At 43.1% G+C, this 14447-nt stretch overlaps 1 protein-coding gene across 3 annotated transcripts in view; it reads left to right on the forward strand.

Moving 5' to 3' along the window:
• The first annotated feature begins 403 nt into the window (after nucleotides 1-403).
• NTPCR (nucleoside-triphosphatase, cancer-related) overlaps nucleotides 404-14447 on the forward strand; it is a 36807-nt gene continuing 22763 nt past the window's right edge. For all 3 annotated transcript variants that reach the window (XM_004021356.5, XM_027962176.2, XM_060406547.1), the window contains exons 1-3: nucleotides 404-573; nucleotides 5958-6120; nucleotides 6738-6834. In XM_004021356.5, the coding sequence (XP_004021405.1) occupies nucleotides 540-573; nucleotides 5958-6120; nucleotides 6738-6834 (294 nt within the window). In that variant the 5' untranslated portion in view covers nucleotides 404-539. The remainder of the gene's footprint in view (nucleotides 574-5957; nucleotides 6121-6737; nucleotides 6835-14447) is intronic.

Genomic DNA, 14447 nt, shown 5'->3' on the forward strand with positions numbered 1-14447 from the left:
AACACTGGGTAAGTAGTTCCAATTGGAAGCAAATCCTCATTGTTTCGGGAAGGCTTCTAGGACCCAAACTTCTTTCAGGAGGTCTCTCCCCGCAACCTGGGGAAATTTCAGCTCCCAGGTTCGGTCCCAGAGCTTCGTAAACGGCGCTCAGCTGAGCAGCATTGGTTTAGTAAAAGGCTTTTAAGCACACGTCCTCGCAAACACCCTACCTAAGTCCAACACGGAGACTGAAGCACACAGACCAGGGGAAGACCATACTAACCACCCTTGGCCACTGAACGGTGGTCTCGGCGAGGAACATGGCTGAGAGCGGAGGGCGCAAGCGCAGACCGGCGCCGAGCGCAGAGGGCGGAAGCGCAGACCGACGCTGAGCGCAGAGGGCGCATGCGCGGCCTGACGGCGCGTTGCTTCCGGCCGGCGGAGGAGGGGACTGCAGCCCTGGGGGGCGGGCCCTGGGTCGCGACCTCTCCCCCGTACCCGGCTGGGCGACGTCGACCCCACCCCTACCCGGACCGTGACCCCCACCCGAGCCTACCCGTATGGCCCGGCACGTGTTCCTGACTGGGCCCCCAGGTAATCTTGCACGTGTCCGCACCCTCGACGAGGCCGAGGGGTGGGCGTGGGGGGCGCGTGGGGTTGCGGCAGCCGGTGCTCTCCGCCTCTAAAATTCCAGGTGTTAAGTTACAGGCTTGGTGGTCAGAAGCCTGCGTTTCCTTTCCCGGAAAATGTGATTGAGTCCATAAGGTAAATGAAATGAAGCCAACTTCAGGAGGGCGAGACCAGCTTGTGATGGGATAGCATCTGGGCTTCCGTATTAAGGTGTTACGTAGGATCAAAGGCAGAAGTGTTACTACCCGTGGTAGCTCAGACGGTAAATAATTCGCCTGCAATGTGGGAGACCCAGGTTCGATCCCTGGGTGGGGAAGATCCCCTGGAGGAAGGCGTGGCAACCCATTCCAGTATTTTTGCCCGGAGAATCCCGTGGACGGAGGAGCCTGGTGGGCTACAGTCTGTGGGGTCGCAAAGAGTTGGACAGGTCTGAGCGACTAACACTTTGAAGTTGTGATGTGCACAGGCCATATTTCAGGATCTCTGCCGCCACCGAAGTGTCTGATTTCTGTCGAAAGCCACACGCGCCTGCATTTATCATGAAAGAGTGGAATTCCAGTTGCAGGATAGTGCAACCGTGTTCCCTATCCACCTTCACTGACGGCCCCACCCCACCCCAATTTCCTGCACGAGTGAGGTCGCAGGTTGAGAGCCTTGGTACCCCAACACAGGGGGGGCTGGGTACTGGGCACCCCCACCCAGACCCTCCCTTGGTGCCTGGTCCCTTCTAATGCAAATCCCTCCAACCTTAGTCTGTGAAGGTCTCATCTTTGAAAGGAGGTAGTGTGAGAGACTGGTGGAACAGATCGATGCTTTTTAAGCCAAGATGCTGCACATAGTTAAGGCGTTACTAAAAGAAGAGGCAGGAAGGTTGTGGCAGCATCAGATTAAGTTAGCATCATACAGATTAAGAGAGAACAGCAACAAAAAAAGATGGGTTTTGAGTGCAGAAAGTGATTCTTTAGCTTCTTTGCAGTTTCAGATTAGCTGTGCATTCAGATATCAACCATTGTAACCCCAGCCCTGAAATTCTCTTTCACCTTTTTTTTAATGAGCATCTTTAGCTTTTAGGACCAAAGGCTAACTTAATGTTGCAGATTCTGGAATTTTATATTTATAGGGCAATGGGGGAGTGATGAGGAGGAGGGTGCTCTGAGAAATTTCTGATATCCAGAGGTACTCCTTAATATTGTAAAAGAATGCCTTCTAAAAGTTGATCTGTCAGTCCGTTATTTGAAACTTTATTTGAAAATTTTCTCAGCAGCCTGGCCCCAAGACATCTATGTGTTTCATAACAGAGGTGGCTTATTTTTATGATTGTACCTACCTGAGTCCTGGAGCTGGGTGAGGACAGAAGCCAGCCAGGGCAATACTGGTTCTTCTTTCTATTTCCTTCTTTATAAAAGTTTTATATGCATACACATGATTGAAAGACTCAGTGCTGCAGTGTAGCTTTCTTAAGCCTGGCCTTAAACCCACTAACTTTCTCTTCCTCCCACTTTTCCCAAAGCAGTTATACTATAATTTTAATTAGCTCATTGGTCAGTGTTGATGGTATTTTGACTATAAATGTAAACCACAGAAGAGCTATGGAGCCGAGAGTATCCATAATGTATTTTCCCTTTATGCGCAGCATTTCCCCCCCACCTTTTTGGAGTTTTCTAATGTTTTTTTTTTTTTCATTGACTTAGTATCTTTCTATCACTAACCCAGTCCCAACCTCTGTCTGCTGTCTGAACCTCTACATGTTCAGACATCAAGTATCTTCTCAAAGATACTCATATACACTCTCAGGGCCCCACTCATGTGTCCTTCACACTTAACATTTCCCCCCCAACTTCCAGCTGTACAGCCTGTGACCCTGGAGGGCCTTCTCTGACCCCTGGAGCCCACCTCTGCCTGCACACAGGGCAGGCCTGAAGGGCCCGGGAATTCCTGTCCCCTGAAGCAGCCTTGACCCTTGACAGTTGGAAGTTGGTGGCTAAACTCCTTCCTCACTCATCACACAAGAGAACTCTGAATCCAAAGCTGTCTCCTAGGATTTCCCAGTGGGATTCAACTACCCTCTGCTAACTTGTTTGATAATGCAGTCACCTCCCCACCAGTGTGTTATCTTCGGGTGTTGCTTCCCAAACTAAACAGCCTGCACATGAGTCTTTATTTCACGGTCCACTTTATAGGAGAACCAGAACCAAAATAATTCTGGGGTTTCCAACCTGTTCTTTGTGAATGTGGTGTGGGCCTTTGTTTTGGGGGTCTCCTTCCTACAGGTCACTTCTTAGCCAGTGTAGCTAGCACTAGGGTAGTTAAATTAACAGAGATTAAAATTAGCTGAAAAATTTCTAGAGCTGAAGAGGAAAAAAGGGACTGGAGCCAAATGCCTCCTTTTGGTTTAAATCTTCTCCCTAACAGATCAGATCCACGATATTCCCTTTTATTACAGCTGTTCCATTTTGTCTTTGCATAATGTAAATACCTTTGCTTTTTTCTTAAATTAAGAGTAATATTCACTGTAAGACCAAAAAAAAAAAAAAAAAAACTAGAAAGTTATAAAGAAGAAATTGAAAGTCCCTTGGATTTACAACAATACAGAAACAAAGACTATAAATCTTTCTGTTCTTAACATTTTCTTCTGGAGACACCTATATACTTCACTTTTTTTTTTTTTTTGGAGATATAGTTGATTTACAGTATTCTGTGAGTTTCATGTGTATAAGAGTGATTCACAGTTTTTCAGGATTCTGTTTATAGGTATTATAAAATATTGGCTGTATTTCCCTGTGCTGTACAATATACCCGTGTGGCTCATTTGTTTCCTACGTAGTAGTTTGTGCCTCTTAATCTCCCCATCATACCCCTTCCCTCTCCCCACTGGTAACCACTAGTTTGTTCTCTCTGTCTGTGAGTCTGTTTCTTTTTTTATTATATAAAACTAGTTGGTTCTATTTTTTAGATTCCATATATAAGTGATACCACACCGTGTCTGTCTTTCTCTGCCTGAATTGTTTCACTAATCATAATACCCTCCAGGCCCATCCATGATGTTGCAGATGGCAAAATTTCATTCTTTTTTTTACAATTGAATAGTATTTCATTGTATTGTATACCATATCTTTGTCCATTCATCTGTTGATGGAAACTTAGGTTGCTCGCATATCTTCTAAATAATGCTGTTATGAACATTTGGGGGTACATTTATCTTTTCAAAATAGTGTTTTCGTTTTCTTTGGATATATACCCAGGAGTGGAATTTCTGGATCATATGATAGTTCTGTTTTTAGTTTTTTGAGGAACCTCTATACTGTTTTCCATGGTGGCTGCACCAGTTTACATGTAACAGCGTACGAGGTTCCCTTTTCTCCACGTCTTTGCCAACATTTGTTATTTGTGGTCTTTCAAAAAAAAAAAAAAAAAAAGTAATGGAATACTACTGTATATTTCTGCTGTTTCTTAACCTGCTTTTTCTCCACATATTATTTTCATATGTTGTGGTCTGTTTTCCATGCTAAGCAGTAAGCTCTTTCCAGAGGTAAACAGTGTTCTCTAATGGTTGCATGAGATTCCTGTGGGTTTATGTCATTATACACATTATACCATAATTTAACAATCTGTTATGAATCAACATTAAGTTGTTTCAGAGAGTCCCAAATTACACATCAACAGAGGCCACTTGCCTGTGTTAAGCGGATTCTTCCGTGCCTTCCCTAAAGCAGCAGTTACTGAGGGACAGAGGTGGGGTTACATTTTCTCCTAGTGCCATGAGCGTGGGCTGCTGTTCATGTTTCAAAAGGCCATTGTTTGTTAGGGTGAAATTTGCAGGAAGAATGAACTAAATGAGAGTAACATCATATTTTATTTCAAGTAAGCTTCAAAAGCTCCTTAGGGAACCCTGATGACTCTGCATGGGCAGCCCTAGGAATATGACTTGCAACCCTGTCGTGTCACATAATAGCTGTGTTGCAGACTTGGTTTCCCGTTTTGGGGTAGTTATGATGCCACTGACTTATCTATATAAGAACAAGGTTCATATGAAATAAACAAAGTCATGGTGGCAGATGAAGGCCCCTGTTAAGCTGTATGCTCTCTCTCAGTTGTCTAACCGTGGGTAAGTTGCCTGTCCTCTCTGTGCTTCAGTCTCTTTTTCTGTAAAATAGGGACAAGGGTGGCAACTGCTTCAGAGGGCGATTGTGAAGAATTAAGCAAGAAAATGCTTGTGAGGCATGCGAGACCAGGGGCTGGCTCCACAGTGTCAGTGAGTAGTAGTATTAAATAGTATTTAACTTGTAAGCACCCAAGGGTTAATCAGAGTAGTCCATGGGCCAGGCTGGGAGGAAAGGAAGGGGTCCTGGGTGGCGAGGATGAGTGTGTGGAGGTGCATTAGGTTATAATTTGGGAAGAGGTTGGGGGCAAATCAAAGGAATACTTGGGAATATTCTAGGAGATGATGGAGATCAAAGCAGTCAATCCTAAAGGAAATCAGTCCTGAAAAGTCATTGGAAGGACTGATGCTGAAGCTGAAACTCCAATGCTTTGGCCACCTGAGGCAAAGAACTGAATCGTAGGAAAAGACCCTGATGCTGGAAAAGGTTGAAGATGGAGGAGAAGGGGATGACAGAGGATGAGATGGTTGGATGACATCATCAACTTGATGGACATGAATTTGAGCAAGCTCTGGGAGTTGGTGATGGACAGAAAAGCCTGGCGTGCTGCAGTCCATGGGGTCACAAAGAGTCAGACACGACTGAGCAACTGAACTGAACTGAGGAGGTGATGGAAGGCATGGCCAACCTGATGGAATTGCTCCTCTGGAAAAAGTTGAAAAATTGCCATTTCTAGCAGTGTTGGAGGTATCCAAGAGTCCCGTTTTGGGGAGCCATACATTGTACATCCAAGGAGAAATGAAGGGATGTTCCCACTGTTAAACGTAGGTTCAGAGTGCCTTGAAATCCTAACTTAAAGCATCTTTGCTTGAAGCTTGACCAGCTTTACTTTCTAGGTGGAAAAGTTTGCTCCCTCAAGAAGAGTAAACCTAGGAGAAAACAAAAGCTTGTCTTGTAGGATGCAAATTGCATTTGAAATTATCATCAGAAAACCACTCAGCTGGTTCTCCGATTATGTATGTGACAAAACTAATAATGTCTCAGAATTTAAAAATAAACTTCAGTGTACCATTTACATTTTTATTATGCTTGTTTTCTACTTGAAACTGAGAAGTTTTAACACCTGGAGCAATCAAAGGCAAGTGAAGTTAATGTTCATAAAAGCTGTTTGAAGCCCATGCCTCTCCTAGTTGCTGTGCTCCAACAAGGCAGTGGTTCCTGACGGGCTTTTTTTTTTTTCCCCTCTAGGAGTTGGCAAAACAACACTGATCCAGAAAGCCACTGAAGTTTTAAAGTCCTCTGGCGTGCCTGTCGATGGGTTTTATACAGAAGAAGTCAGACAGGGAGGAAGAAGAATAGGGTTTGATGTTGTCACGTTGTCTGGCATCCGAGGACCTTTATCCAGAATTGGGTACTGCAGCTTCATTTCCGAAGTGTTTTTTTTTTTTTTTTTTTTGACCATGCAGAGTCTTAATTCCCCGACTAAGAGGTCAAACCTACGCCCCCTGTACTGGAAGGGCAGAATCTTGACCACTGGACCACCAGGGACGTCCCTCTGTGGTGTTTTATTCTCCTGGGGCCCAGGGCTGAGCCAGGTGGTCCCTTCTGTCTTAAAGAATCTTGAGCCTTTATGGCTTTCTTGACATCAAAGGAAACAGAGGTTGAAGTCATCATATGAAACCCAAGGTTGAAAATACCATATTTCAGTGCAGACGTAGTCCACTGAATAGTAAGCTCTTCTCACTTGGTGCCTTGTGGCCCTGTTTCTGTCGCTCTTCTAAGATAGGTGATACGCCAGCTTCTTGGAGGCAACTGCCAGGCTGTGGGTAGTGGTGTGCACCAGTGTTAGCCCTGTTCCCAGGAGAGAAGGAGGAATCAGATCAGCGTTGCTCACTGCCGCTCTCTGTGTAGGTGATTTTTAAGGATGGTTTAGCACATGGAGAAGGCCAGAGGCTCAGTGGAGCAGCTAAAAATCAGAAGTCAGTACCGGGGTCTCTCAATGAGGGATGTACTATTTTTTTCTTTCAGGTCAGAGCCTCTGCCTGGAAAGCGTGAGTGCCGTGTAGGGCAGTACGTGGTGGATCTGACATCCTTTGAGCAGCTGGCGCTCCCAGTCTTGAGGAATGTGAGTGTGTCTTTCTGCTTTTGAAGCCCCGCTGTTCTTAGTTCCTTGTGGGAATTGCTAGTCCTGGGAACAGAGTGGCTTTTGCTCTACTGAGACGTCAGTTTTGTGTTTTATAACTTAAAAGTCTTCAAGTGATTGCGCTTACGTAATTTACCGTCACTCTGAACTACGAGTAAATTCCTTGTCACAGAAATTCAGTACATGTAAAAGACTTTATACCGGGTGGGCTTTGATGCCAAGCTTCCACAGTCCCCAAAGAGAAGGCTTTCCTCTATCTTCCCCTTGTTTATATTTTAACCCTATCTTCACACCACAACAAATAAATATTTAGGAAGGTAAAATGTCATTATATGAACGTAATGGTAAGAACTTAATACATTACATCACTGTATTACCTGTTATTATTTTTTTTAAAAAACAGCATTATTGAGGTATGGGCTTCCCAGGTGGCTCAGCATAAAAAATCTGCCTGCCAAAGCAGGAGACGTAGGAGACACAGGTTCAATCCCTGCGTGGGGAAGATCTCTGGAAGCAGGAAATGGCAACCCGCTCTAGTATTCTTGCCTGGAGAATCCCATGGACTGAGGATCCTGGTGGGCTACAGTCCATAGGGGTCACAAAGAATTGGACATGACTGAGCAACTGAGCACATTTTGAGATATAATTCACATACTGTACAATTCACCCATTTAAAATTTACAGTTCAGTTTTTTTCTCATATACTTATGGGATTGTGCAATCAACTATCACAGCCCAATTTTTGAACATTTTTGTCATCCCCCAAAGAAACCCCATTCCTGTAAGCAATCTCCATTCCTGTGTCTCTGCTGTTCTTTGCAACCACTATCTTACTTTTTTGTCTGCAGATTTGGCTATTCTGAATGTTTCCTGAGAAGGAAATAATAGAGTATGTGGTCTTTTGTGACCAGCTTATTTTATTTAGCGTAATGCTTACGGGGTTTATCCATATCACAGCGTATATCAGTACCTTGTCCCTTTTATGGCTGTATAATATTGCATTGCATAGCTATACCACAGATACTCTATCTGTTCTTCAGCTAATGAGCATTTGGGTATGTTTCTACTTTTTGCTATTATGAATGATGCTGCTCTGAACATTTATGTACAAGTTTTGGTGTAGATATCTGTTTTAGTTCTCTTGGGTATATACCTACAAGTGGAAATGCTGGGTCATGAGGTAATAATTATATATATAACTTTTTGAGAAATCACTAGTGTTTTCCAAACCAGCGGTGCTGTTCTACATTCCCACCTGCAACGAATGAAGGTTTCATTTTCTCTATAGCCTTGCTAACTACTGTCTCTTTCTAATTAGGTACAGTCTAGTAGGTGTGACGCAGTATTGCATTGTGGTTCTGACATGCGCTTCCCTTTTGATCTCTGATGTTGAGCATCTTTTCACGTACTTATTGGACATTTGTATATTTTCTTTGGAGAAATGTCTTTTTCTTTGGCCCGTTTTTTAGTTGCTTCAGTTGTCTCTTTATTACTGAGTTGGAAGATTTCTGCGTGAGTTCTGGATACCAGTCTGTTTTCAGATAACTGATTTGCTGGTATACGGTTGACTCTCTGTATCTGTGCATTCCACATCTGTGGTTGTGGAAGACAAACTGCTGTGCCATTTCATATGAGGGATTTGAGCGTCCTTGGATTTGGTGTGTGTGGGTGGGCCCTGGAACTGGTCTCCCTTGGATACCAAGGGACACCTGAATTTATCTTCTCTGTAGTTATCTTTACTTTCTAGATGTGATGACACAAATGATTTTATATTTGAAAAGCCGAGTCCATCTATTTTTCTTATGTTGTTTGTGCTTGTGGCGTTTTACCAAAGAAGGCTTTGCCTGATGCTGTTTGATGGAGATTTATTTCCATCCGTTCTTCCAAGAACTTTATAGCTTTACTAATGCATTTAGGTCTGTGGTCTACTTTGAATTGGTTTTTGTGTATGGCGTAAGGTATGGATTAAAAGTCATTCTTTTGCATGTACATATCCAGTTGTTTCAGAACTGTTTGTTGAAAAGACTTCTTTCTCCATTTAATTATACTGACACTCTTTTACAAATCAGTTCAGTTCTGTTTTCAATTCTATTCAGTTTATCCTCATGTCACTTGCATCTGTTCTTGTATAAGAATGACAGTGTTTGATCACTGAAGCTAGGATGTGGATAGAGGTTGTGTTGGTATGTCAATAGGTTTAAGGAGTATTGCCCTCTTGGTGGTAGTTAGTCACTAAGCCAGGTCTGATTCTTGCGATCCCATGGACTGTATCCTGTCAGGCTCCTCTGTCCTTAGGATTCTCCAGGCAAGAATACTGCAGTGGGTTGCCATTTCCTTCTCCAGGGGATCTTTCCAACCCTGGGTCTCCTGCATTGCAGGCAGATTCTTTACCTACTGAGCTGTGAGGGAAGCCCCATTGCCATCTTAACAATATCGAATCTTTTGACCCATGCACATGACTTATCTTTATATTTACTTAGACTGTCTTTGATTTTGTTTAGTCACATTGTTCTGAGGTTTCCAGCATATAAGTCTTATACTTCTTTTTAAAAAATTTATACCTTTTTGTAAAAGTTTCCCAATTTTATTTTTAGAATGTTCATTACTAATGTATCCTGCAACCTAGGCAGACTAATAGTTCTAATAGTTCTTTAGTGAATTTCTTAGAATTTTCTATTTACAAAATGATATCATCTGCAAATGGGGAAATTTTTACTTCTTCCTATTTGTTTTGGATGCCTTTTATTTTTTCTTTCCTAATTGCCTCAGCCAGAAGCTCAATTTGGTGAGTTTGCGAAGAATTGGTATTAATTTTTTCTTGGCATGTTTGCTGGAATTCACTAGTAAGGCCATGTGGGCCTAGGCTTTTCTTCACGGGAAGCTTTCTAATTATGAATTCAATTTCTTTACTTATTATACATCTGCTGATTTTTTTTATTTCATGCTGAATTAGTTGTGGTAATTGTGGGTCTGCTAGTAATTTATTTGTCCATGTCGTTAGATAGTAAGTTACTTACTTTGGCATACAGTTGTTCGTATATTCCCCTATAATCCTTTTTACTTTGTAAAATCTGTTAATATTTTCCCTTCTTTCATGCATTTTAACCGTTGTCTCTTTTTGGACTTAATAACTAAAGGTTTGTCAGTTTAGTTGATCTTTTCAAAGAACCAACTTTTAGCTTTATAGATTGTGTATTGTTTTCTGCATTCATTCATCAAATATTTATCAAATCCTTGATATATAGTCATGAGCAAAACATGTTTCTACTCTCTCAAAACTCTCATTCTAGTGGGAAATGTAGATATTAAGCAAATAAATGGATAATTGTCACAAATGCTGCCAAGAAAAACAAATGGAGTGCTGTGTGAGAGATGAGAGGAGCTGACTTTAGATCTGGTGACCGGGAAAGAGCTCTGGGGTGGCGGCATTTGGATGGAATGAAAAGGTGAGAAGGGCACCATCACTTGTGGGAGAGAATAGCGGGGTGTTTCGTGGAGGTCTGGGGAGAGCCTTGTGGGTGACAGGAGCAGAAACGCCGAGGCCTCGGGGCCCTGGGCAGGAGCAGGTGGGGAAGGAGGGATGCTTGCTGAGGTGGGCGGAGTCACGCCATGCGCGGTTTTGGTGGACCATATTAAGGAATATGGGTTTTATATCATCTGTTATCGACTTACAACTTTGATGTACTTTTGTGAAAATCGAATAGTGTGGACCTGTCTCGAGAGGCGGTTCTTTATCAACTCTGTGCTGTGGCCTTCCTGCAGCCCGTCCTCCTCATCCTCCCGCACACGGCTCAGCCTGCCCTCCACGTGCCAGCCTTCTGCCCTTGTCACTTGCCATTTCTGTGGTCAGTGGGCTCTTCGTATCTTGGCTTCTCTGCTCTTTTTTTTCTTTGATACTCAGGGCTCAGCTGAAATAGACAGGCTTTGGTAAGTGCTCAGGGCTGCTGGAAATGTTGGGTGTGCCTGCAAAGGGCAGCTTCTGACTCTTGAGGGCCCTTGGGGTCTTGCACCTGCTGCTCCTCTGTGCCCACCTGCCCCTTGGCTTTGTTGCTCCCTGCCTGCTTCCTTTACCTTTTTGCTTTAATATCTTTCTCTTGGAACTTTCTCTCATTCCCTCTGCTGGGGACTCTGGTGCCTGTTGTATTGTGTGGAAGCCGTCAGGAAACATGGTATTTTCATCTCTAGTTATTTTCCCACCCAGTACATACCTCTCCACTTAAATGTTAGAGAAGCAAGTGAAATACTTCAAATAAAATTCCAGATGATGACTCTGGCTTTGGGTATTGGATCGATAGAAGGAATTGATTTTTACGCACCTTGCTTAGAGCAGACAATCCTGGGAGGGCCAGTGTGTACATATGGGCTTGATGTCTAGCTGCAGGATTATATAAGAAATCGTGTGCTGACCGGAATAAGAGCTAGAATAAAAGAGGAAAAAAAACCCAGACTTTTCCAGTATTTTATAGTTTGATTACCAAACCCAGACTTTCACATTCTAGGTAGGAAAAATTCCAGGGCTGCAGGTCAAGGTCATCAGTTTCTTTTCTGAAGCAGAAATGTTTCTTCCATCTCATGTATTTCATTGAAGTGAAGAAAGGGAAAGGAATTAGTGTTTTGCCTTTATACTGAAGAAAAAAAAAAAAAGACACATTTTTAAAGTAACTGGGCAACAAAAATAGGAGCTTAGAGAGAGACAGATTTTATTATTGGCAGTTGGAATGACCAATTCCAATTGGTCATTGGAAACTAAAGTTTACTAAAGTAAAACTTTCTGCTAAGTCACTTCAGTCGTGTCTGACTCTGTGCGACCCCAGAGGGCAGCCCACCAGGCTCCTTCGTCCCTGGGATTTCCCAGGCAAGAACACTGGAGTGGGTTGCCATTTCCTTCTCTAATGGAGGAAAGTGAAAAGTGAAAGTGAAGTCGCTCTGTCGTGCTGACCCTCAGCGACCCTATGGACTGCAGCCTTCTAGGCTCCTCCGTCCCTGGGATTTTCCAGGGAAGAGTACTGGAGTGGGGTGCCATTGCCTTCTCCAAAAACTTTCTAAAGTTTTAGAAAGCACATTTAGGCAGGTCAGAGCCTATTTAAAAATTTTTTTAATTGAAATATAGTTGATTTACAGTGTTATGTTAATTTCTGCTGTATAGCAAAATGACTGTTACATGCATATATACATGCTTTTTTATATTACTTTCTATTATGGTTTATCCCAAATATTGAATATGGTTCCCTGTGCTGTACAATAGAACCTTGTTGCTTCTCCAGTCTGTATATAGTAGTTTACATCTGCTAACCCCCAAGGGCTGCCCTGGTGGCTCAGTGGTAAAGAACCTGCCTGCGGTGCAGGAGAGCCAGGTTCAGTCCCTGGACTGGAAAGATCCCCTGGAGAAGAGAATGGCTGCTCACCTCAGTATTCTTGCCTGAAGAACTCCATGAACAGAGGAGCCTGGTGGGCTACAGTCCATGGGGTCACAAAGAGTCAGACACGATGGAGTGACTGACACCCCAAACTCCCAGCCCATCCCTGCCCCTCGTCTCCCTTGGCCACCACGAGTTTGCTCTCTGTGCTGAGAATCTGCTTCTGTTTCCTAGATGAGTTCATTTGTGCTATATTCTATTTGATTTTTATTTTCCTGTTTATTTGTTTATTCCTTTGGCTGTGCTGGGTCCTCAGTGTGGCACACAGGCTCCCCACTGCTTCACAAGGGCTTTCTCTAGCTGAGGTGCACGCCTGTGTCACGCTGGTGCCTCCTGCTGTTCAGAGCCCAGGCTGCAGAGTGCGAGGCCTTCAGTCGCTGCCGCGTGCGGGCTTAGTTGCACTGCGGCCTGTGAGCTCCCAGTTCCTGGACTAAGGACTGAGCCTGTGTCCCCTGCGTTGGCAGGTGGACTCCCAACCTCTGGCTTCTCTGGGAAGCCCCTCTGCCGCACAGATTCCATGGCTAAGTGATAGCATGTGATACTTTTCTTTCTGTTTCTGACTTCCTTCACTTAGTATGGTAATCTCAAGTGCATCTGTGTTGCAGCAGATGGCATTATTTCATTCTTTTTCATGGCTGACTAGTATTCCATTGCATATGTGTGTGTGTGTGTGTATATATCTATACACACACATACAATGTATATACACAATACAGTGTAATATTTTATATATTATGTAATGTATATTTATATTATATAATAACTTCTTTGTCCATTCTGTCAATGGACTTTTTGGTTATTCCCATGTCTTGGCTACGGTGAATGTGCTGCTATGAATGTAAGGGGTGCATGTGTCGTTTTGAATTAGAGTTTTCTCTGGATATATTTCCAGGAGTAGAATTGCTGGATCATATGGCAACTCTTATTTTTAGTTTTCTGAGGAACCTCCATACTATTTTCCATTGTGGCTGCACGAACTTGCATTCCCACCAACAGTGGAGTGTAGGGTTCCCTTTTTTCTCCGCATCCTCTCTGGCGATTACTATCTGTAGATTTTTTTTTTTAATGTTGGTTATTCTGACCAGTGTGAGGTTGTGCTTCCTTGTGGTTTTAATTTGTATTGCTCTAATAATTAATGATGTTGAGCATCCTTTCCTACGCCTATTGGCCATCTTTATGTCTTCTTTGTAGAAATGTCTATTTAGGTATTCTGCCTGTTTTTTGATTGGGTTGTTTGTTTTTTTGTTGTTATTGAATTGTATGAGTTGTTTGTATATTTTGGAAATTAAGCCCTTGTTGGTTGCATTGTTTGTAAATATGTTCTTCTCATTCTGTATGTTTTTTCATTTTGCTTACGGTTTTCTTTGCTGTGGAAATGCTTGTAAGTCTGATTAGGTCCCATTTATTTATTTTTGTTTTTATTTCTACTGCCTTGGGATCTAAGAAAACATTAATACAGTTTATGTCAGTGAAGTCACTCAGTCGTGTCCGACTCTTTGCAACCCCATGGACTGTAGCCTACCAGGCTCTGAGGAACCTCTCAGTCCATGGAATTTTCCAGGCAACAGTACTGGAGTGGGTTGCCATTTCCTTCTCCAGGGGATCTTCCCAACCCAGGGATCGAACTTGGGTCTCCTGCACTGCAGGCAGACACTTTCCCATTTGAGCCACCAGGGAAGCCTTCAGGTCCCATTTGTTTATTTTTGTTTTTATTTCTACTACCTTGGGATCTAAGAAAACATTGGTACAATTTGTGTCAGAATGCTTTGCCTGTGTTGTATTCTATGAGTTTTATGGTGTCTTGTTTTTATTTTTTAAGTCTGTAAGACGTTTTGAGTGAGAGGATACCTTCTATTGATTTTCATGCAGCTGTCCAGCTTTCCCAACAACACTTGCTGAAGAGTGTGTCTTTTTCCCATCATCAGTTTCTCAATACATTCCTGCCTCCATTGCTGAAGATTAATTAACCCTAAGTGTGTAGGTTTATTTTTGGTCTGTCTAGTCTGTTCTGGAGAAGGCAGTAGCACCCCACTCCAGTACTCTTGCCTGGAAAATCCCATGGACGGAGGAGCCTGGTAGGCTGCAGTCCATGGGGTCGGGAAGAGATGGACACGACTGATCAACTTCACTTTCCCTTTTCACTTTCCTGCATTAGAGAAGGAAATGGCAACCCACTCC

This window comes from Ovis aries, chromosome 25 (assembly GCF_016772045.2).
Source record: "Ovis aries strain OAR_USU_Benz2616 breed Rambouillet chromosome 25, ARS-UI_Ramb_v3.0, whole genome shotgun sequence".
Taxonomy (NCBI): domain Eukaryota; kingdom Metazoa; phylum Chordata; class Mammalia; order Artiodactyla; family Bovidae; genus Ovis; species Ovis aries.